At 45.3% G+C, this 23,941-nt stretch overlaps 1 protein-coding gene across 5 annotated transcripts in view; it reads left to right on the top strand.

The window, feature by feature from the left end:
• Positions 1 to 23,941, top strand: part of EXTL3 (exostosin like glycosyltransferase 3) — a 230,400-nt gene that overhangs the window by 139,623 nt on the left and 66,836 nt on the right. For all 5 annotated transcript variants that reach the window (XM_054022198.1, XM_054022194.1, XM_054022195.1 and 2 more), the window contains one exon: positions 19,272 to 21,861. In XM_054022198.1, coding sequence (XP_053878173.1) covers positions 19,714 to 21,861 — 2,148 coding nt within the window. In that variant the 5' untranslated portion in view covers positions 19,272 to 19,713. The remainder of the gene's footprint in view (positions 1 to 19,271; positions 21,862 to 23,941) is intronic.

Raw genomic sequence — 23,941 nt, 5'->3', positions numbered from 1 at the left:
GCACCCACTCCCCACATCTTTGTGTCCTTGCACCTCCTCCTCCATCCCCATGTGTCTCTGTGCCCCCACCCAGCCACTTCCTTGTCCCTATGTGTCCCTGTCCCCATGTGTCTCTGTGCTGCCACCTCTTGTCCCCCTCCCCCTGGATCTCCTCCCCCTGTCCCAATGTGTCTCTGCACCTCCCTCCCCCATGTGATCCTGTGCCTCCACTCCCATTCAGCCCCTGCCCCAGTCTGTCCTCCCCCACTAGCCCTTATGAGACCCTATCTGATCCCCCCCCCCCCCCAGCACCCCACACTATCTGTCTCCCCATAGCCTCTGTCTCCTGCCCTGGCCTGTGGTGAAGAAGGCACTGCAGGCTCTCTCTCTCTCTCTCTCTCTTCCCCCGCTGGTGGGGAGCTGCTGCTTTGTTCTAGCACCACAGCGCTCTCTGGTGGGCAAAGTCAGAACTACAGAAGTTATTTTCTGCTGGGAGCTGCTGCTGTTCTTGCGTCAGACTACCCTCTGGTGGGCAAAAGGTGGAACTGCAGCAACATTTCGTCAGAAGTTTTTTTCCTGCACAAAAAATTTAAAATATGCGGGGCTCAGTAATTCTGCGTGTGCGCAGTAGCTCAGAATTCCACCAGGAGTAACACTAAAATTGCATACAGACAATGATTTATTTATACTGCTCTATATACTATACACTGAAATGCAAGTACAATATTTATATTCTAGTCAATTTATTTTATAATTGTATGGTAAAAATGAGAACGTTAGCAATTTTTCAGTAATAGCATACTGTGACACTTTTTTTGTATTTTTATATCTGATTTTGTAAGCAAGTAGTGGGGTATACAAGACAAATCAGACTCCTGAAAGGGGTACAGTGGTCTGGAAAGTTTGAGAGCCACTGATATAGAGTTCTCATTATTTTTGGAAAGCCAAAAAAGCTTGTGCCATGTTACTGGCCCGCAATTATATGACAGGATCTATTGATTTTTATCAGCGCTTGGATAGTTTCTCTCTCTCACACACACACGTTTTGATGTGCAGATCGTAGGGTTTGTTTTCACTGCTACAGTTAACTTGAGTTACTCCTTTTGAGTTGCTCCTCTTGAGTGAGCCTAGCTCAAGTGACAGTGGCCACAAAGAGGGTATCTCTGCATTGCAATCGAAGGTATGATTGCTGCCCGGGCTGGCATACCTGCTGTGGCTTTAATCTAGCTAGTATGGCTAACAACAGCAGTAAAGAGGCTGTGTTATGGGTGTCAGCACAAGCTGCATAAGTCCCCGCAGGAGCCTGGGTATGTACTCACTTTGCTAGCCCACAATGAAGCCTGTGATGCTGTCTTCACTGCTGTTTTTAACTGTGCTAGCTAGATTAAAGCTAGGGCAATTGTCTGTCTGTGCTGCAGTCACGCCTTCAGTTTCAGTGTAGACATATCCTGTGAAAAAACCCTCAGGCAATACAGAGTGATTGGGTTAGCAGCTGGTGAGTTGTGCTAACTGGAGCCGTAGCCTGTAGCTGTGTCCGCATGCATCACTACCTTGAGCGTCAGCAACACTGCAGCTTCAACCCATACCCCCTGATGGGTCAGTTTTGAAGCACCTCTTAAAACGAGGTAGAGATTGTGTGTGGATGAGCGCTGGGTTAGGGGCAATAAGTGCATTATACTTTGAGCTGACTGCTGGAAGACAAGCCCATCGAGATGAAGGCTGGCCTTGTGATTAAGGCACTGGTCTGAAACTCAGGAGATCTTGGTTCTGCTCCTGGTTCTGCCACAGACTCCTTGTGTGACCTTGGATTCCATGGCTCAGCAAACTCTCTCACTTCCTGTTTTATCTATTTAGATGGTAAGATCCCTGGGAGAAGGATTCTTGTGTACGGTGTCTCACTGATCTCAGCTGAAGCCACTAGGCAGTACCGTAATACAAATAATTTCTAGCTGAATGTCAAGGGGAGCAGCAGGAGACCTGCCACGCAGGATACCCTACAGCTGGCTCCGATCTTAAAAGCCCAACCAGCAAACATTGCACATGTGATTTTAGTTAGCACGTTGTCTCTCTCCAGTCCCTTCACTCCTCCCCCAGCACAAGTCTGATTTCAAAGGCTAGAACATCCTGTCACCTGGCTGTTTGTTTCAGAATGGTAGCGTCTTTTGTGTCTAGTTTGAAGGCCATTATATAAAATTAGCTTGCTGCTCCGAGCCGGCTGATATTCGCTCTGTATTAGGGCTCTTACAAAGCCCTTGGTGGTGATTTTACTTGATGGACTCTTATTTAAGCTCTGAGGTACAGGGTAGAAAATGGAAGACTAATCCTCTCCAAGATTGCTTCCATACCGAATAGCAAAATTAGGTGGGCTTTTGGCAGCTTTCCTGCTCGCCTTGCACCTAGGTGATTCTTTGAAACCTCTAGTGAGCATTTTCCAGGTAGACCGACTGTCAGAAAGGGAGGGGTTGTTGGTTTTTCTTCAGTAAACTTGCTGATGATACAAACTTGCTGGGGAGGGATGGGAAAAGGGATGTGTGGTTCTGACAGTGAGCTTCAATTCTAAAGCATATTCAGATCTGCTAAGCAACAGCATTGACAAGTTTAAATAAATCTGATATTGAGTAATGTAGAGTGACACATTGGGAGCAAAAAAAAAAAACAAAACCAAACCCAGCACAACTCAGACAATGACTGGAATGGAAATAGAACATAAATGTTGCAAAGGACCTTGGAAGAAAGACAAGGAGGCGCCTCTCCGCAGAAAAAAACACTGAAAAAGTGTATAGGAGAACCAGGATATAGAACAAGAGCTGGGGGACAGCAGGGCAGGCGGAGGCTGGGGGTTGTCTCATGGCATTAGCGTCTTCACGTTTGGACCCTTTGTGGATGTCTGTATTAGGAGAGATTGAAAAGATGAATGCTGTGTCATTCGGAGAGGAGATGAACGAGAGGTGGGATGACAAATGTATTTAAGATAGTAAACAGTTTAGCGAAGGTAAATTGGGAGCATCCTCATTTGTTATTGTTCATTTGTATTTGTAGTGCCTTGACTAGACCCAGCCCTACTGTGCTAGTTGCGGTATAAACGCAACAGTATTTAGAATAAGGGAGCATGCAATGAAATTAGGAGACTGATGCTTCTCAGGGGTACACGGGATTGTGAGGCACTTCACTACCACCTGCTCTTAGAGTGAGAATGTCTTCTCTGTGCCTGCTGAGGAGCAGCTCCCTGACTCCACCAGCATCTGGACTAGATGACCACCTGAGGTCTCTTCCAACCCTAATATTCTATGATTCTATGATCTGGCAGCACAAGAATTGCCCTCCAGGCCTGTGCAGGCCTCGCTCTCTCTATACAGGCCAGCGACCGGCACAAGTCCTGAGCCATCCCTCTGGGGCACCCAGCCCCTGTTCTGCAGAAAAGTTACAGAATCACTACTCCCCAAGGAATAGTAACCGCCAGCTTATTATTGTAACTCGTGATCACCATGCCTCATAATACACAGCTCTTAGATACATTATAGTGACAACAAGAATATGTTTATTATCGAAGAACAGAGATTCAGCTGATAGTAAGAATATTGGAAACAAATAGTTACATAGAAAACAAAATCGTAACATACTTTCTAGAGCCTAAACTTAATTCACAAGATATTCCCGAAGTCCTTTCCCCAGCATTTTCAACCAAGAGGGCTAAGAGCCCCTTTTTGTAAGATCAAACCTGCTGGAAGCTTGTCTTCACAGATTGAAGCAGGCCAGAGCATCCCTCTACACGCCCAGATATGCCAGACCAGACCTTTGATCTTCACCTCTAAACAGGATTCCCACCTCCTCCTGCTGTTTACCTCTTCCTGTTAATTTGCTTCTGACGTCTCCACCAGCTCTTCATTATTAGCCGTATACTAATTGTCTTCTTTTGTAAGATGCATAATACCTTTAAGTGACCTACCTTTAACTGCAAGGCCTAGATAATATAATTTTCAGCATATATACATAGTTCCTCACATATTTTCCATATATATATCTCACAGTAATTATGACCACCAATGGGGGGGCAGATGTTCATAAGAGACCTTACATGACATTCTGTTGGTTAAACCCAGGGGAGCTCTGTATCTCTGTGCCCTCTGCCAATTGGCATCAAGCGGTCTTTGGGTCACAGAGGCAACAAATTTGAAACTGACATAAGGAAATGACTTGTGCTTAGTACAAAAGATTAATTGTGGAACTCACTGCCACAAGAAGTTACTGCGGAAAGGTGCTTATCAGAACTGAAAAAAGTTTAGACATTTTTATGGATAACAATGTCCACAGTTGCATCAGATACATTAAAAAAATGTAAAAGAAAGAAACCCTCATGCTTCAAGTTATAAGCCAACTACTAAGTGCTTGGGGTCAGAAAGAAACTTTTTCTCAGCAAGTTACTCCATAATTGTCCTCTGAAAGGTTTTTCGCAGCAAAAGTAGCTGGTACTGATCACAATCAGTGACACAGGATACTTGGCTCTTTGGGCCAGGGCCTGTCTTTTTGTTTTGTTTGTACAGTACCTGGCACAGTGGGGTCCTGGTCCAGGACTAGGGTCCCTGGATACTATGATAATACAAATCATGTATAATAATAATAATAGATGGAGTGTTAGTTTGATTCAGTCTGGTAGTTCCTGTATTCTCTTGTAAGATTCTCAATACAAATGTCAAACAGGACTGTGATTTTTTGTTTATCTTAATGACTTTATAGCAAATCTGTTGCAACTTAGCGACTTCATGGCTGTCATTGTGTATGGTATGGCCACTTGGAACTTCATGGTGCCACTGGGCATATAACTTGTATCCTTCTAGTCCATGATCACAGGCATCTACCACCTGAGTTATGGAAAAGGCTCATTTTGTTGTCAGCAGTACAGGGCTTCAGACATGCACTCAAGCAATTTGGAGTCTATGCATTTGACAGCAGCAGTTCACCTACATTCTGGCTGGTTCGTTACAATGTTAATAAATAGCTGTGACACTGGGATTGTGCAGGTTCCATTACTTGATACTTGCACGCTGATTGTTACGTGTTCGCGACTACCAGAAATAAAAACATGCCAGGGATAATTGTGCTGAGACTGATCTGTAGGATTTGAAGCATAAGTGACGCATAGTAACTGAAATGCACCAACTGTCGATAGCCCTAATCACCTTGTGCTTTTATCTTCTTGGGAAGTGCAAAGTAAACCAGGGTCAGGATGACTCAGCATTTGAGTGGGAGACTTCAAAGGAACACCTGGGTGCTGCAGGAAGTGGCAATGGTGAGTCACTAAGTGCTGTGCGGTGGATTATGCCACTGGAGGGTCTGTCTGTTGAGGAAGGAGGATTATTCATTGTTTTCCCTAAGGCAACACTGAAAGGCTCCAGTCAGAACTGAGGCCCTATTCTGCTGGTAACTGTACAAACACCAGTGGAAGACAATCCCTGCTCTAAAAGGTGTAGGCAGGCAGGGTGGCCTAGTGGATAGAGCACTGGACTGGGGCTTGGGAGGCATGGGGTCTATTTCTGGTTCTGCCAGTGGCCTGCTGGGTGACCTTAAGAAGTCATTTCATCCTGTGCCTCATCTCCCCATCTGTAAAATGGGGGAAACGATACTGACGTCCTTTGTAAATCACTTTGAGATCTACAGGTCTACCAGCATTATAAATAAATTATTATAAGTTAAAAACAGTCTAAATGATTCACTTGTAATGAGTAAAGATTGCATAATCTAAGAGATATAGAGCTTAATTCTCATAAGAACGGCCATACTGAGTCAGACTAATGGTCAATTTAGCCCAGTATCCTGTCTTCTGACAGTGACTGGAGCCAGATGCTTCAGAGGCAATGAACCGAACAGGACAATTATCAGGTAATCCATCCCCTGTCGTCCAATCCCAGCTTCTGGCAGTCAGAGGTTTAGGGACATCCAGAGCATGAGTTTGCATCTCTGATCATCTTGGCTTAATAGATGTTCATGGACCTACCCTCCAAAATTCTCCACTCCGTGGCGAGTGGAAGGAGGGTTGCAAGGCTTCCTGATTCAGGGTCTCCCAATCTTGGTGAAAGTTACACCCCAGCCAGGTGACAGGACAAACACTAAAATGGGATAATCAAAGAGAAATTCTTTCGGAACAGACCACAAGGTTTGCACGTTTCTTGTGAGGGTTTTTTATTTACTCAAGAAATAGTGTCAATCAAAACATTTATAGAACGGCCTGCACGGTAACATTGAGGCTAAAAGCTCGGTTAGATGGCATCGTGAGGCAATCAGCCACCCAGTCACCCTGCATTCTTTCCCCAGGAATTTCCGATGCTCTGAGATATTAAAGGATTTGGCAAGAGAAATTTTCCACTTATTTTTTTCTGTTTACCTGGAGCACTTTGCAGTGTGAGCAGGTAAAGCAGCAGTTATTTAGAAGCAGAGGTGAGCTGGTTCAGGGCTTGAGTGAGATTGCTGTGTATTTGTGTTGTGGTAGGGCTCAGAGGCACCAGCCGGGATTGTGGCCACATTGTGTTAGGTGCTGCATGTGTACATCCAAAGACATGGTCCCTGACATGAGATACTTACCATCTGAGAAGACAAGTGACATTTACAAAGTTGTAAAATAATTATAAGTAGATAAAGCAACTACCAGCCACCCCATGTACTCCTCAAGCCATCAGCAACTGGCTGAACTATTATAAGCAGAGATGGGTCTTGAGGTGAGCGTGATAGCCGTATGGATCAGTCCTTGGAGGACATCCTGTGCATAAATGGGGCAGCACTAGAGAAGCTGGCGTCATTGACAGAGCAGAGGAGGCAGGAGTGATGCAGTAAAAATCAAGAGCAGACAGGTGGGGAGGGGGCAGATTTGTGACGGTGTTGCCAGCACAGAGTGCCCGAGGACGGCAACAGCGGGGTTCGTTGCCCGGTGTGCTTCGCGCCAATAAACACACCAGGTGGAGAAGCAAACAAAGTTTATTTGGGATCCCAAAGCAGTGCTAGGAGACAGGCACGTCTCAGATCAAGCACACTAACAGAAACAGTTTTTCTTCTTTTATACATTTTGCAGTTAAGCCTCACCCCCCCCCTTCCCCTCCCTTCCTCCCCTTTTACCCCTCCCTTCCCTGGTAACAATTACTAAGCAAATAACGATTACATTTAAGCAGTTAAGTCATTCTTGGCATCTATAAGCCTAGCTTGTTAGTAACTTCTTTAAACCGTTATCTTGTCCTTTCTCCCTTCAGCCAGAAACATGCAGGCCTCATTATTACCGCTTGAGCAGGGGGTTGCACACAGATAACCGGTTGCTTACATATTCCAATTGCACCTGGCTTTTGAGGTTGATTAAAGTTTAAACATGGAAGGATAGAGTTTGGTTCACTTAGGCCTAGTGCAGGAAGGCTTCATTGACACTTAGTGGCCTTCTACCCTCCCGAGTTACCTAGGGTGATGCCTAGTGACGTCAACAACGGGAAGGACAAAATCTTCACATTGATGTACTGAAATGGGAGGAATCTGTGGTGGGATTCAGATAGCAGGGTCTGAGGAGTGGAGGTGTGTTGATGTGGCTGAAGGATGGACAAGGAAGATCATCTTAGCAGCTGCATTTCATATGAATGCTCTTGTATCTTGCAGATGCTCATTATAAATTCTATTTATGCCACGGGGAGTTTACTAATCTGTGAAACTGATACAGTTTTAATAGACAAAGACATTTTGAGTACAGCACATCTGCTTTGTGATGCCATGAAGCAGTCTCCATGCCGCAGTGCCACTGGTTGAATTGTTTCTTAATGCTCCCCCCCTTTTTTAGACCACATATTTTAATCCTAAAAAGTACTTGACAGCCAAAATTGCCCATGGTTTGCAATGGCTAAGTAATCCCGTTTTACTGTCAGAACATAAGAACGGCCATAGTGGGCCAGATCAAAGGTCCATCTAGCCCAGTATCCTGTCTTCAGAGAGTGGTCGGAGCCAGATGCTTCAGAGAGAATAAACAGAACAGGGCAGTTATCGAGTGATCCATCCCCTGTCACCCATTCCCAGCTTCTGGCAAACAGAGGCTAGGGACACTTCAGAACACAGTTTTGGATCCCTGCCCATCCTGGGTAATAGCCATTGATGGACCTACCCTCCATTAACTTATCTGGTTGTTTTTTGAACCCTGTTATAGTCTTGACCTTCACAACATCGTCTGGCAAAGAGTTCTAAAGGTTCACTGTGCGTTATGTGGAGAAATACTTCCTTTTGTTCATTTTAAACCTGCTGCCTATTAATTTCATTGGGTGACCCCTAGTTCTTGTGTAATGAGAAGGAGCAAATAACACTTCCTTGTTTGCTTTCTCCACACCAGTCATGATTTTATAGACCTCTGTCATATCCTTCCTTAGTCGTCTCTTTTCCAAGCTGAAAAGTCCCAGTCTTATTAATCTCTCCTCAAACGGAAGCTGTTCCATAGCCCTAATCATTTTTGTTGCCCTTTTTGGTACTTTTCCAATTCCAATGTATCTTTTTTGAGATGAGGCGAGCAGATCTGTATGCAGTATTCCAGATGTGGGCGTACCATTGATTTATAGTAGGGTAGCCAATTTTGGTTGGATGTATTCCTGGAGGTTTCATCACATGACATAATCTTTAATTGAAGATTAATCTTTAATTCCTGGAGACTTCAGGATGATCCTGGAGGATTGGCACCCATAGTTTATATAGAGGCAATATGATATTTTCTGTTCAATCTGTCCCTTTCTTAATGATGCCCAACATTCTGTTCGCTTTTTTGACTGCTGCTGCACATTGAGTGGATATTTTCAGAGAACTATCCACAATGTCTCCAAGATTCATAGAGTCTAGGACTGGAAGGGACCTTGAGAGGTCATCGAGTCCAGTCCCCTGCCCGCATGGCAGGACCAAATACTGTCTAGACCATCCCTGATAGACATTTATCTAACCTACTCTTAAATATCTCCAGAGATGGAGATTCCACAACCTCCCTAGGCAATTTATTCTAGTGTTTAACCACCCTGACAGTTAGGAACTTTTTCTCTTTCTCGAGTGGTAACAGCTAATTTAGATCCCATCATTTTATGTGTGTAGTTGGGATTATGTTTTCCAATGTGCATTACTTTGCATTTATCCACACTGAATTTCATCTGCCATTTTGTTGCGCAGTCACCCAGTTTTGTGAGATCCCTTTGTAACGCTTCACGGTCTGTTCTGGACTTAACCATCTTGAGTAGTTTTATATCTTCTGCAAGCTACAGGAGCATCCATATGAAATGCAGCTGCTAAGATGTCTGGAGGCATATACAGACTGTGACTTAGGGTCCAAAACCAGTAACGTCAGTGGGAGGCTTTCCATTTATTTCAGTTGTTATCGGCTCAGGCTTCTGGAGCAGAACGGGAGTAATGCTCCGAGTAAGCTGGGAGGCACTGGTTTATTTCCTGTGTAAGATGTTTGATCTTCTCCAGGAGCACCCTATAACTAAAATGTGCAGTGTGCTTCGGGAAGGAAGGGATACTTCTCATAGCGACCCACTAGGTTAGAATAGATTTCTTTAAACAACTTTCACTTCAGGCTTGTGGGCATGTCTGTGCTATGCCAAGAATATTTGCTTTTATTTAGTATAAGTGGGATTGGACAAGGGAGCAGTTAAATTGAGGGTCACCTCTGGTGGGTCTCTCAGTGGGCAGCTGAACTCAGAGCTTGTAGGAGGTTGAATCAGGAGTATCTGATCAGAACGGTTGGATTCTCCTCCTCAAATGGTGCCTGAGGCAGTGCGAGCATGAGGGACAGCTGAATGAGCAGACTGATCTAGACCATGGTACAAAGGGCCTGTGGGAAGTGAGTTTGGACACACTCCCATTGCCCGTGGGCAGGGTTCATCTCACAGAAAGCACCTGGCCTAACTACACCCTTGTTAGCAGTCTCAGCAGAGAGACGATGGACTGAATGGTAAAGGTGGCTAAGGGCTGAACTAACCTCTTCCCTAAAGTTGGTTCCTCCAAACTGGGCATTGAGGTCTGTTGGTGGTGATGGTTTAACCAATTGTTGTTAACCTGGGCTGAGGCTAAAATCTCCTCCTCCCACCCATTCCACCTAAGGGCAGGAAGAACAAATTTTTGTGCACTGCCAAAGATACTGGCACCAAATTCAGCAAAGGGGCAGAATTTTCTCTGAATGCAAGAATGCATAGGCCATACTATCCATGTGATGGGGGTGGGCTATAGTGAAACACACAACTGGCCCAAATCAGAACAAGAAATGAAGAATTTAGTGAAAAATCTCTCTCTCTCTCTCTCTCTCTCATTTTCACCACTGGACGTTGCCCTTTGTTTTCTGTTGTTCTGGATCTGGGCCAGAGATTAATATCTCCTGTGCTACTCCTGCCTGGGCTGTACCAGCTGTATGGCAAAGCAGAGAACTTCCCTCTTTAGCACTGTCAGTTTCCAGGCACTAGAAATTGTCTAGCATGTTTTTAAAGTGAAACTTAGTGTCATTATGAAGTCGGCTATCATACAACTGTCAGATTCGCCCAGGGTTGCTTCTAAAGCTCTGTCATTTGATTTCCTGTTCTGAGATTAGCAATGTAGTGTAATTTTGTGTCCAGAAGCTGTTTCCACCCTCAGTTCTCCAGAGCAAAAAAGGATTTTCTTTTATGCTGTTATTTCTTTGTGCACAAAAATGTTTCTGGGCTTGCAGCTGTAAGAAAAAATAAATGTTAAAAAAAATGGTTTATTAACCCAATTGTTTTAATGCATTCTTGTAAATCCTAAAGAGCTGTATATGTGAAGCAGTGTATTGGGAAATCTATGGAAAAGACCTGAGTGGGAAAGTAGCTTTGTCAAACTGGTCAAATGGGCCACTTCACCTTGAGTGGTCCCTTGAAATATGTGTTAACGTCTTATGGTAAATAATCCATTCCACCTTGTATTTAGCTATGACACTCTGAGTACCTTTCCCTGATCTGTGTAGCTCGAAAGCTTGTCTCTCTCACCAACAGAAATCGAGCCAATAAAAGATATTACTGCACCCACCTTGTCTCTCTGGTCAAATAATGTCAGTTGGCCGCCTGTTATTTAACCACGGTCAAATATTGTCAAATACTCCAGCAACAATGCCCTGAGGTAGGCAGCGACCTACTTTTTGATTGCATCATGGTGCCATTCTTTCATGTTTTTTAGCACTTCATTTCATTGTTTCACATTTTGTTGAGTTAAAATAACGCTAAGTTGTTATTTTTTTGTAATTACACATAAGTCTCTAGCTAAGGCCAAGTCTTTTGGAGACCATAAAGACACTCTCTTCTTTGTTACTGTTGTTACTGTTCTAATTTATTAATGCTTTAAAATATTTGACATTATTTGATAAGTCAAATGCCCAACCCTATAGGAAATTAACTGACACACAGGAATCAAGCTACTGGAAAATGCACATTGAAGGAAGGATGGTCTTGTGGTTAGGGCACTTAGATATGGGTTGAATTCCCAACTTTGTCAGACTTTCTGTGGGGCCTTGAGCAAGTTACTTAGGTTTGCTGTACCTTGGTTCCCTATCTGTAAAATGGTGCTAATGACACTTGCAGCTCAAAGGTGGTCATAAGGAAAAATTTAATTAATGTTTGTAAGATGATTAGATATTACCTTGATGAGGGAAAGGGCCTGGAAAAACTTATGAGGTAGCGCTTCACCACTGAAAACTGGGGGAAGAGAGGGTCTCTGAAATTACTTCTTCTAGAGACTCTTGATTCCCACTTTTGTAGACACCAAGTACTTCTCTGCCCAATCCCAGGGCCAGATTTCCCCCCTTCCATAGTAAAACCCATGTAATCTGCACAGAGAGACCATGTTGCACCCTGCCCCTCTTTCATCACTCCCACCAGTGACTTCCTAGCAATGCATGGTACCTGGGACATCCCCTGGCCACAGTGTCCCCAGGGATCTGCAGGTTGTGGTACCTTTAGTGAAGACTCCCACGCAGTGGAAGGAATGATATGGTCTCTCCAGCCCCGCCCAGTGTTGGAGCTACCCACACATGCAGTCCCTGTCCCTTCCTCCTGCGTGGATCCCAAATTTACAGGAAAACCTTTTGTAGCATCATAAGGGAGAAGCGGTGGCTTGCTACCAGCTGCTCACTATTCAGTGTGGGAAGGATGAGATCTCTGCGTGGAGGGACCCTTCTGAATGTATATATTGGGAAAGGGTGGGCAGGGCAGGTATGACTTAGCTGTGAGAGTTGAATTTATTAAATGCCTCCTGCTTTGGTTGAAAACTGGGTCATGATAGAGGGGAAAAAAATATGGCTGCACCTCGTCCCCTGAAGTTACAGCTTACTAGGCTTTTGTCTGTCGCACAGGTAGCAGTGTTGATCTTAGCCTGGGAGAATTTACTCTGTACTTACTAGCTCCTGAGATGGCTCAAATCCATGGTGATGATCCCTGAGGCCATAGCATGCAAGTCACTTCAGAATGAATTTTCCATCTGCTCTTCTTCAAGCAGAACTTGCATGCTGGGCGACTTTCCAAATGGACCTTAAAGCACACACCAAATAGGTTTACTCTCCTTGTTCAGCTGCAAAGGAAAATCCTCGAATGCCCGTGTTTGCCAACAGATCGCAGATTTGGGATGTAATCTTTTCTTTGAGAGCCCTGTGAATGTATTTGTCACACAAGCTCCTAAACCTAGATACAGAGGTGGGCATATTTCCTTCCTGTGGTTACACTCCAGCCAGTCATCTTCCTCCCCAAGAGGTAGAGGAAGAAGGTGTATTTCTTAATTTAGGAGCAATATAGAAGTTTTTGATTTTTCTGTCTTCTCTTTGGCTTGGTCTACACTAAACCCCCAAATCGAACTAAGGTACGCAACTTCAGCTACGTGAATAACGTAGCTGAAGTCGACATACCTTAGTTCGAACTTACCGCCGTCCAGACGCGGCAGGCAGGCTCCCCCGTCGACTCCTCGTACTCCTCGCGGCGAGCAGGATTACCGGAGTCGACGGGGAGCACTTCTGAGTTTGATTTATCGCGTCCAGACTAGACGCGATAAATCGAACCCAGAAGTTCGATTTCCTGCCGCCGAACCAGCGCGGTAAGTATAGACAAGCCCTTTAAAAAAAAATAAAGTAATGTTAGTGCTGATGAATGATGCCATATTGCCAGCCTTGGAGATGGAAGCCATATATTCAGGTTAGAACAAGTAGAGCAGAGGCGGTGCCAATGAATGCTGCCTGCACGAGGTACTTCAGTACCAACCACGAGAGGTTCACATCAGCCTTGTCTGAACAAGAAGGAAGTTTGTTCATGCGCCATGGCTCATTAAGTATGTGGCTGATAGTAGCAGTTGTGGTGATGGAGGTTGCAATTGGCTTTATACCTGGAGTAGAATAAATTGTATAACTCAGCATTTTTGCAGAGCAGCAATTAAATTCCATGGTGGATTGGTTAGTCGAGAGTAGATAAATGGAAATAGGCGAGAGGTGGAGAAGACGGGGATGGGTGTGCAGCAGAAGAGTGTTTTGGGTATGTAACAGTAGCTCAGATCTAGCAGAGGAAGGATCCATGTAGATTGTTCCTTCTGGAAGGTTTGGTACATTCCCTTGGGAGTAGGTCAGTTGATCTCCCTGTGTTCCATTGAGCTATTCAATAGAGAGTTATGTCTAATGGCAATTCAAGATCTGCTTTCCCTGAAGAGCTTGAAGTTTCCAGAGTTCATTTCAGAAATGTGTTCGGAGAAGAATGATGTCTTATTAACAATGTGTGAGGGTAAAGGGGGGAAGGGAGATGTGTCAAAGACCAGGTGGGTGCAAGGGTCAAGTATGTGCAGGTGGAACTTGGCGACTTTGAATAGCCATGAGCAATGATGATGACTTTCCACCAGTACCTGAGCATAAAACTGTCCTAGTACATTGATCTAGAATTCAGAAGCAGAGGGAACTGCATTTGACTATGTGTTCCTTGTGCTTTAAAAATAAGCAAATTGGGAAAATATCTGTGGATCAGGTCCAAGAAAGGTGCTGCAGTGAAATAGGCCAACAATTTAGTTTTATAGCCTAGTACTGCAGGCCAAAGAACTTCCCGGGAAAGAGATCTTTGTAACTGAGAGAAGCCTTTTTAAAGCAAAGCTATCCCCAATATAATAGAAATGGCAAAGTAGGTTGACTAGTGACTGGTGGTGGGGAATGTTTGCAGGAATAATCATTTGAGGAGATCAACAATTAGGGAGGGTTATCACCATTACAGCTTCTGATCCCTTGAGAAATTTACCTGCCCTTTTGTGTAATTAGGTGTGTCAAGTACCAGTTGTTACCTTAAAATGGGAACATGCCTTTTCTCTAGACAGGATTCTGTTTTTAACAGAACTGAGCAGTTCTTTGGAGTCCGATTGTGTTGTCTGTGGAGTTAAATGAATTAATACATTCTTCCTGTTCAAGGATCCCCTGTCTGAAGGGGAAGCAACAGTCTCTTACCTAGTGGATGCTTATTGCTCTTGGGGGAAAAAACAACCTGGAAGCTCTCATCCTAAAACCACCAGATTGGGCTTTTTCTATTTTCTTTTTTAAATCCTAACAACAAATGTGTGTTTTAATAAAACCAAAAGGAATGTCCAGCTGCATCTATCCAGTGGGGGATAAAACCTTTGGTAAGGGAGAGCAGCCTGAAAGTGTGTCTAACATGCTTTCATTATCACCAGCACATATTTCAGACTGACAGTCGATAGTTTTAACTGATCCCAAACCACATGTGTTGCATTTAAAATACCTCCCCAAACTTTTTTAGTTTCTGTCATGTGGCCTTGGAGTTAGAATCAACAGAAACAGCTGAAGAAGTTTCAGGTTTCTAAATGCACAGAGTTCTTTTCCTCTCATGCTTTAGGACAGGGGAGGGTGGGCTTTGTTGATTTGTTCTGTGTAAACAGAATTTACGGAATGGGGAGCCGCTGGAAGGAGCAGGAAGCAGAATAGTTGTAAGCAATCATCGTCAAGGGTGGTGGGCCAGAGTGTAGCATTTCCTTGATACTAGTGCCGTTTTAGGGTCCTAGTCCTGCCTCTTTGCCACAGGATTCGGCCCTTAAGTGCTCTGTCTGTTTATGATGGAACCTCACTAATTATGTTTAGATCCAGGGCAATTTAATGAAGATTGCTTTTAGCAAACTGTGGGGATGACTCCAGCCCCTGAGATGTCAAGCTTTCCTCTGGCCATTCCAGGAGCACCAGGCACTGACTCCCCACACAGGGCCCCCTTTTTTGTTTTGGTACTTCAGTGGCTCCCATCGCCATGGTATTTGAGCGCCTCGTGGTCTTTAATGTATTTATCCTTCCAACCCTCTCATGATGCAGCACTGTGCTATTATCCCCATTGTACAGATGGGAAACTGAGGCACAGGAGAGACTCGGTGACTCTCCCAAGGTCACGCAGGAGATCTGCGTTGTAGCGCGGACCCTGACATTCACAAAGCCCTTAAATAGAGCTGCTTGAATGTGCTCCTGTAGCTGCTGCTGTTGAGTTTGGGAGATGGTGCCTTACGTGCTCCGGTGGCCCTGCTCTGTCTCCCAAAGGGGAGGAGAAAATAAGATAATCCTAGTTCATAGACTGTTACTGGGTTAACCACCGTAAGATGTTCCGGAAACTGAACTCCAGGCCTCTGGGGCCAGCAGGAGTGCGGGCCAGAAGAGCGGCAAGAGGTGTTGACAGGACTCTGATTGAAGTTAGTTGTGGCACAGATAAAACCTGATGACAAAGGGGAGAGGGGCAGCAATGGGACTGAAGGTTCGAGACCTCCAAGGAAACCCAGAGTGTGGCAGGAACTCTTTGTAGGATTTCTTTTGTCATGCCCATCACCATGGCAGACAGCACTCCCCCTTTCTGCACTGGCACTGAACCAATGCTCTAGAATAATACCAGGGGGTTCTATGCCGCTGGAGGTGCCAGATTTCTGATGCAAGGTCCTGTGGTGCTTGTCACAAGAGTTAGGAGTGGTGACCTGTTACAGTCTGCGTACCTGAAATTCCACCTCTAGTTTCGAGCGGTGTATGTTGTCACAGCTCCACTGACCTCACTTGAGGCTGTGAATCTGCCTCAATGTTCTTCACTTCCCATCCTAAACATTTTGTCACCCCTGTTTAAATGGCTGCTAGCGCTCATCCCAGAGACAGCTGCATTTCCGTGATGGAAAGAGCAACACGTGGAAGTTTGGAGAGTGCTGCTGAAGCTTGGAGGCTGAGGTGCTGTATTTATGTGAGTTGGTGCTAATGGCCATGAGTCACTCTTTCCTATAGCAAATGGAAGCGTTTTTAAAATAACGAGTTTAAATAAACTTTAAAAACTTTTTTTGCTTCGTACATCTGCGCATAATGAAACCTTTCTGGTCGGTAATACATAGCGACAGTAATGTGGCCCCAGGGCACAATGAACGGATCCTGTTGTTATCAGTGCTCTCTGTGCATGACTGACAGCCTCATGCAGAAAAATGGGAGATTTGCATTCACTGCCAGCCCTCCACCTCAGCACATACAAATGGAAGCTGGTGTGCCGGGAATGTTATTAAAATGTTCTGCTAGGAGAGCCAAGGCCTCCCACACAGATCGTACTTACCAGGAAGCAAGAAAGCTGATTTAACCTTTTCCTGACTTTTTAGCCCTTTTATCCTTCCAGCCTTTTGAGATTTCCGCTGATGCCCTTTGCTGGGCAGCATTATGAATTTGTGATGTCCCTTGATTTTTCACTGTCCTTGCTGCTTGTTCAGCTTCTAAGTGTTGCTGGTAGGGGCTGGGGAGGATTCCCATTTAATCATTAGCACAACAGGTGCCCTAGTGATGAAAATAGGTTTAGGAATTGTGGCAGTATTATCAGGAGGGGTTATCTCACCCCCACACACACACTTTTAATGATGGTTTGGCTGGTTAAGATCTGAATTCTGGATTGATTTTTCTGGTGTATGCTAATGTTCTCAACTGAAAATTACTCCTGATTTCTCTCCTACCCACACCCTGCCAAAGTGACGTCTCTCTTTACCTTTCTGCCAGTTAGATCAGTTTGGGACAAGCTCTCCTTGTGCCTTTATTTCTTCTTTGTTAAAAACCCACGAATGTACTGGAGCTTTGAATGGGCTCAGTGAGATATTAGTTGGTCATCTTCAGCACTGGAGAGTAGACTCTTGTAACGTTTTATCTATTGCCAGTGCAGCCTCTCATAGACTTTAAGGTCAGAAGGGACCATTATGATCATCTAGTCTGACCTCCTGCACAACGCAGGCCACAGAATCTCACCCACCCACTCCTGTAACAAACCCCTGACCCATGTCTGAGCTGTTGAAGTCCTCAACTTGTGGTTTAAAGACTTCAAGGTGCAGAGAATCCTCCAGCAAATGACTCATGTCCCATGCTGCAGAGGAAGGCAAAAAAAAACCCAGGGCCTCTGCCAATCTGCCCTGTAGGAAAATTCCTTCCAGACCCCAAATATGGCGATCAGCTAAACCCTGAGCATGTGGGCAAGACTCACCAGCCAGCTCCCAGGAAAGAATTCTCTGTAGTAACTCAGATCCCACCCCATCTAACATCCCATCGGGCATATTTACCGCTAATAGTCAAAGATCAATTAATTGCCAAAATTAGGCTATTCCATCATACCATCCCCTCCATAAACGTATCAAGCTTAGTCTAGTGGATGAACTTAGTACCAAAGACAGTAAGTAAGATTCCAACTAACGAATAATTAATAATAATAATAATTAATGGAGATATCCCATCTCCTAGAACTGGAAGGAACCTTGAAAGGTCATCGAGTCCAGCCCCCTGCCTTCACTAGCAGGACCAAGTACTGATTTTGCCCAAGATCCCCAACTGGCCCCCTCAAGGATTGAACTCACAACCCTGGGTTTTGAGTGTAACGCTACGAGGGTTGATGTGTGACTCCCTAATCTTGGCACAGTCGCATTTTCATAATGGCCATAGGGCCATTGATAAAGCAGTTCATAAAAGTGGTATAGTATGTTTTATTTATTTGCATTGTGGTGTCACCTAGGAGCCCCTGTCACAGACCAAAACCAGATTGTTCTAAGCGCTGTACAAACACAGAACAAAAAGCTGGCATATATTTTGTGTCTCTGCTTATTAGTAGCAACTCTGTCTACTGGATGCCAGCTAGGACTTGCTGAAACAAGTTTCTGGCTGGCTGGCTAATGAAATTGGATTACTACTTTTTATTGTGGGAGTTGCTTGAGAAGCATCTCAAATCTTCCCCTTGTTTAGGTAATCACGTAAGATTTGTTTTCACTGGTGTCTAAAGTTGTGTATCTTGGGCCAAATTCAAATTGGTGGAAGTTAGTGACATTTCACCAAGCGTGACTGTGGTCCCTTATGATTGATTGAGTTTGATCAGAGCAATTTTAAGGTCCCACAGGTTGAAAGTTTGCCCTTTACAATGTAAAGGTGAATATCAAATCAATAATTCAATATAGCATGTCGTTATGACCCTCATCCTCGTGATCATGTCTTTTTATGATTTGTTTGCTCCTTATGATAAATAATACTCTTTATACAGAATCCTAAGAACATCCATCATATATGGAAAACACAAACCAGTTCTTTAATTCCCCACCCCAGGCATATTTTATAAGGCCAACTGAATACAGACAAAAGATGGTCATAGGAAAGCAGGGGTTGCCAGTGCAGCAAGTTGAAGGTATATAATGCATGCCTGCATTTGGTCATAAGTAAAATTAGGCTGACCACATAGTCCCCCAAGTGTTGCGTGTCCAAATCGCAAATCCTTCATGCAGTTGTATAAGATGATCAGTTTTTAATTCAGATGGGGCCAAGGCTAGAATGGGGTATTTTGACTCAAATATGTGGTGGTAGTAATAATTTGTAAATCTGTAGTGCCATTTATCTAAGGATCACAACATGCCATAAAAAGATGGGTTACTATTAGTGTCTCCATTTTTACAGGTGGGGAATTGAGGCATGTAAAGTTTAAGTGACTTGTCCAGCGTGTCACAGCGAGTCAGTGGCAGAGACAGGAATAGAAAATCTGATTTATTGACTGCTATTCTCTGTTCTGACTGCTGGACCACGCAGCTTTTATCAAGTCCTTTGATAGAACTGCCCTGCAGAAAGCTATGCGTGTCTAATGAATCCTGTCAGTTCCTGAGGTTTGTAAGTACTACACAAGGAGGTGTCAGACAAGCAATAGTGAATCAGAATGCCGATGATTTTTGACTGTACAGCTCCTTTTAGTAAATGTCTTTGTTGTTTTATAGCTTAGTAAGGTGTCATTTTTGCCTTGTCTGACTCTATTGTTCTTTTGTAGGCATGGCAGAGTATCAACAGCGCAGAGGTGATGAGAGAGACTGATGCTTATCCAAGTCTCTTCCAGCTTGTTTTCAACTATGGCTGTTGATTCTGCATATTCATTGGATGGTAATACAGGATGTCAGGAGCAGCAGTAAGAGGTCGACTTGATCCCATTGTGTTTTTGTCGCCATGACAACACCACACTACTAGCAACAGCCAGTTAACCAGCGATCAAGGGAGGAGTTCGATGATTGATTCTAATTGGACCAAAAGTTGCATTTGCAACAAAAAGGCTGGAGGAGGCAGCCATCCTCACGACAAGAAGATGAAATTTCCATTCTATTGGCCCCTTATTAAGCAGGCACAATAACATTTTCTTTCAGAGACTTGCTAATAAAAACTGTTTTGGTTATGGCTACTGATCCAACGTGATTGGGCGCGCACCGACTCTCAGACTCATGACTGGGTATACCATGTTGCGGAATGGGGGAGTGGGGAATGGCGGCCAACCCTGGGTGTTACGATGGTCCAGTCGGATCCGGCTTACCTGGCTTAGCTTTACCCTGTTCATCATCCTCGTCTTCTTCCCCCTCATCGCCCACTACTACTTGACCACCATTGACGATGCGGATGATGCCGGCAAGCGCATCTTCGGCCCCCGCACCGGAAATGAGCTGTGTGAGGTGAAGCATGTCCAGGACCTGTGCCGCATCCGTGAGTCAGTCAGCGAGGAGCTGCTCCAGCTGGAGGCCAAGCGACAGGAGCTCAACAGCGAGATCGCCAAGTTGAACCTGAAAATCGAAGCCTGCAAGAAGAGCATAGAAAACGCCAAGCAGGATCTCCTGCAGCTGAAGAATGTCATCAGCCAGACTGAGCATTCCTACAAAGAACTGATGGCTCAGAACCAGCCAAAGCTCTCCTTGCCAATCCGGCTGCTGCCAGACAAAGATGAAGCTAACTTGCCTTTGCCAAAATCCAACAGGAACTGCAGGCTACACAACTGCTTTGACTACTCACGCTGCCCATTGACGTCTGGCTTCCCAGTGTATGTCTACAACAGTGATCAGTACCCTTTTGGTAACTCTTTAGACCCTTTAATTAAGCAAGCCTTTGAGGCAACTGTCAGAACTAATGTTTATGTTACTGAAAATGCAAACATTGCTTGTGTGTATATAATTTTAGTGGGGGAAATGCAAGAGCCCATAATGCCAAAACCTACTGAACTAGAGCAACAGTTGCACTCTTTGCCATATTGGAGGACTGATGGGCACAACCATCTCATCATTAATTTATCAAGGAAATCGGAAACTCAGAACTTTATCTATAACATCAGCACAGGGCGTGCCATGATTGCCCAATCCACCTTTTATGATGTACAGTATCGGCCAGGTTTTGATATGGTGGTATCGCCTCTAGTCCATGCAATGTCCGAACCCAACTTCCTAGAGATCCCACCCCAGGTGCCAGTAAAGCGAAAGTACCTATTCAGTTTCCAGGGAGAGAAAATAGAGTCTCTTCGATCCAGCTTGCAAGAGGTTCGTTCGTTTGAAGAGGAAATCGAAGGCAATGCCCCAGCTGACTATGATGATCGAATCATTACCACCTTGAAGGCTGTCCAAGACAGTAAGTTGGACTTTGTCTTGGTGGAATTCACTTGTAAGAACCAGCCTAAGGCAAGTCTGCCCACTGAGTGGGCTCTTTGTGGAGAAAGGGATGACAGATTAGACCTACTGAAGCTATCTACTTTTGCACTGATAATCACACCAGGGGACACCCATCTATTGATCTCTGCTGGGTGTACCATGAGACTCTTTGAGGCTCTGGAAGTTGGAGCCATCCCAGTGATTCTTGGAGAGCAAGTTCAGCTGCCCTATCATGATGTGATCCGGTGGAACGAGGCAGCCTTAATCATACCAAAGCCACGTATCACAGAAGTGCACTTTCTTCTGAGAAGCATTTCTGACAACGATCTCCTTACCATGAGGAGGCAGGGCCGCTTCTTGTGGGAGACCTACTTCTCCACCTCTGACAACGTGTTCAGCACAGTCTTAGCCATCATAAGGACTCGAATTCAAATCCCGGCTGCTCCTATTCGAGAAGAAACTGCAGTGGAGATTCCTCACCGCTCTGGCAAAGCTGCTGGTACTGACCCCAACATGGCAGACAATGGTGACTTAGACCTGGGGCCTGTGGAAACAGAACCACCTTACGCATCTCCCAAATACCTTCGCAATTTTACTCTCACAGCAATGGATATCTACAGGAATTGGAATTCGGCTCCAGGGCCTTTCCACCTCTTTCCACACACACCCTTTGATCCCGTTTTACCTTCAGAAGCTAAGTTCCTTGGGTCTGGGACTGGATTTCGACCAATTGGAGGAGGAGCAGGTGGTTCTGGGAAAGAGTTCCAAGCTGCCTTGGGTGGCAATGTCCCAAGGGAGCAGTTCACAGTAGTAATGTTAACCTATGAGCGGGAGGAAGTGTTAATGAACTCCCTAGAGAGACTCAATGGACTCCCTTACTTAAATAAAGTTGTAGTAGTGTGGAACTCCCCCAAACTTCCGTCCGAAGACCTCTTGTGGCCAGATATTGGTGTCCCAATCATGGTAAGAAATACCCAAATGCTCAATTTGGTTTGACATTTTTACAGTGGGAAATAACGTAGATATTTTTATCAGTTCTGTAACTTGGCGCGTCTGCCTAGTCATCCAACGTTGTGCTGAAGTTTGTTGTTATGCTGTGGGCTTCAAACTGCTGTCAGGACCAGGATTTTCAAGAATAGGAGAGCCTAAAGTTAGGCTCCCGAATAAGTGACCTGCTTTCCAAAGTGCCTAGTACCTAGTGGCTCCCACCGAAGTAAATGGAAGATGCTGGGTGTTTGGCATCTTTTGGAAAAACAAGTTGCGTATACAGGAGCCTAAATAGTAATTTAGGAGCCTGAAGTTAAATTCCTGTTTTTGAAGATCTTTGCTCCAGCTGTTTGTTCATCACCGCTGTTGTTTGAATCAGTCATGCGTAGAGGACAAATAAAAGAATAATGCTTTACAAATGTTAATTTAAAAAAGAAGGGGAGGGGGAGGAAGATGGCACTCAAATGCACAAACTAAATGTGGGTTTTGTGCCAGGGCAGTTCTGAATGTAATAGCACTTTAGAGTGATGAGGGCATTATGCTGCATGCAAAAAGATTCATTGATTTAATATTGATTTTAACATTTCATTTTATTATTTCTGACAAATCCTGCTGCATGTGTTTAAAAACCTTTAAGGTCCAGGCAGAATAAGGAGAGGGAATTGCTCAGATAATTGCAAAATAAGTTTTCACATTAGTCCTCTCCAGTGCTTGCATTTTGGGAAATTCTTGCAACAATTCTGCTTAAGTGTTAACCCTTTCATAGCTGGGCAGTGGGGGGGGGGTTGAAATTTTTCTCTTTTGACTTGCTAATGGGTGTCATTTGTGAAAGAAAAAATGTTTTTCTCTGGATCAAACTCTTTTCTATATTATTCCTGCCATTTTTCTCTCCTTGCAAATATTATTTTATTTATTACTGATGCAGTGCCAGAGGCCTGTTCGCACTTTACAGACCATTCATTAGAGGACAGGGATCCTGGTGTGACAGATTTACAGTCTAAGGCAGTGGTCATCAATCAGTCGACTGCGATCGACTGGTCGATCCTAGAGGATCTCCCAGTCAATCGTGATCTCCGGCGGTGCAGCGTGGCTGCCGCTATATCAGACTCCCTGCCTGCCCCGGCCCCACGCCACTTGTGGAAGTGGCCAGTGCGGCTGGGGGGACAGGGGTCTCCCTCCACGCATTGCCCCTGCCTGCAGGCACCGCCCTGCAGCTCCCATTGGCCGGGAGAGCTGCGGGGGCGGTGCTTGCAGAGAGGGGCAGCATGCGGCGCCGATTGCCACACACACACCCCCGCAGGGGCACGTTGGCCCTTCTGGGAGCAATGCGGGGCCGGAGTAAGCAGGGAGCCTGCCTTAGCCGCTCTGCACCCACCGCCAACCGGGAACCGCCGGAGGTAAGTGCTGCCTGGCGGGAGGCCGCACCCCAGTCCTGAGCCCCCTCCCAGAGCCAGCACCCCATACCCCCTTCTGCACCCTGAACCCCCTCCTGCATTCCAAGCCCCAGCTCTGACCCCCCCTCCCAGAACCAGAACCCCAAACCCTCTCCTGCACCCCAACACTCTGCCCCAGCCCTGACCCCCCCCCTCCCAGAGCCAGAACCCCAAACCCTCTCCTGCACCCCAATACTCTGCCCCAGCCGGAGCCCGCACCTGGACCCAAACTTCCTCCCAGAGCCCGCACCCCAATCCCCTGTCCTAGCCCAGAGCCCCCTCCTGCACCCAAACTCTCTCCTAGAGCTTGCACCCCTCACCCCCCTCCCAAACTCCTACCCCAGCCCAGTGAAAGTGAGTGAGGGTGGGGGATGGAGCGAGCAGGATGGGGCTTTGGGGAAGGGGCGGGGCCTTGGCGAAGGGGCGGGGTAGATCCTGGGTTGCCCTTAAATTCAAAAAGTAATCTTAGGCGTAAAAAGGTTGGAGACCTGTGGTAAGATGTTCATAAATCCTTTTTGAAAATGTACCTTATATACTTAGGGGCCTGAGGGCTTGTCGAGAGGAACAGTTAGGCTATGTCTACGCTACGCACCTTTTAGCGACACCAGCCGTGCTGCTACAGC

Source organism: Malaclemys terrapin, chromosome 3 (assembly GCF_027887155.1).
Source record: "Malaclemys terrapin pileata isolate rMalTer1 chromosome 3, rMalTer1.hap1, whole genome shotgun sequence".
Classification (NCBI taxonomy): domain Eukaryota; kingdom Metazoa; phylum Chordata; order Testudines; family Emydidae; genus Malaclemys; species Malaclemys terrapin.
This window is presented reverse-complemented; position numbering and strand designations above follow the sequence as displayed.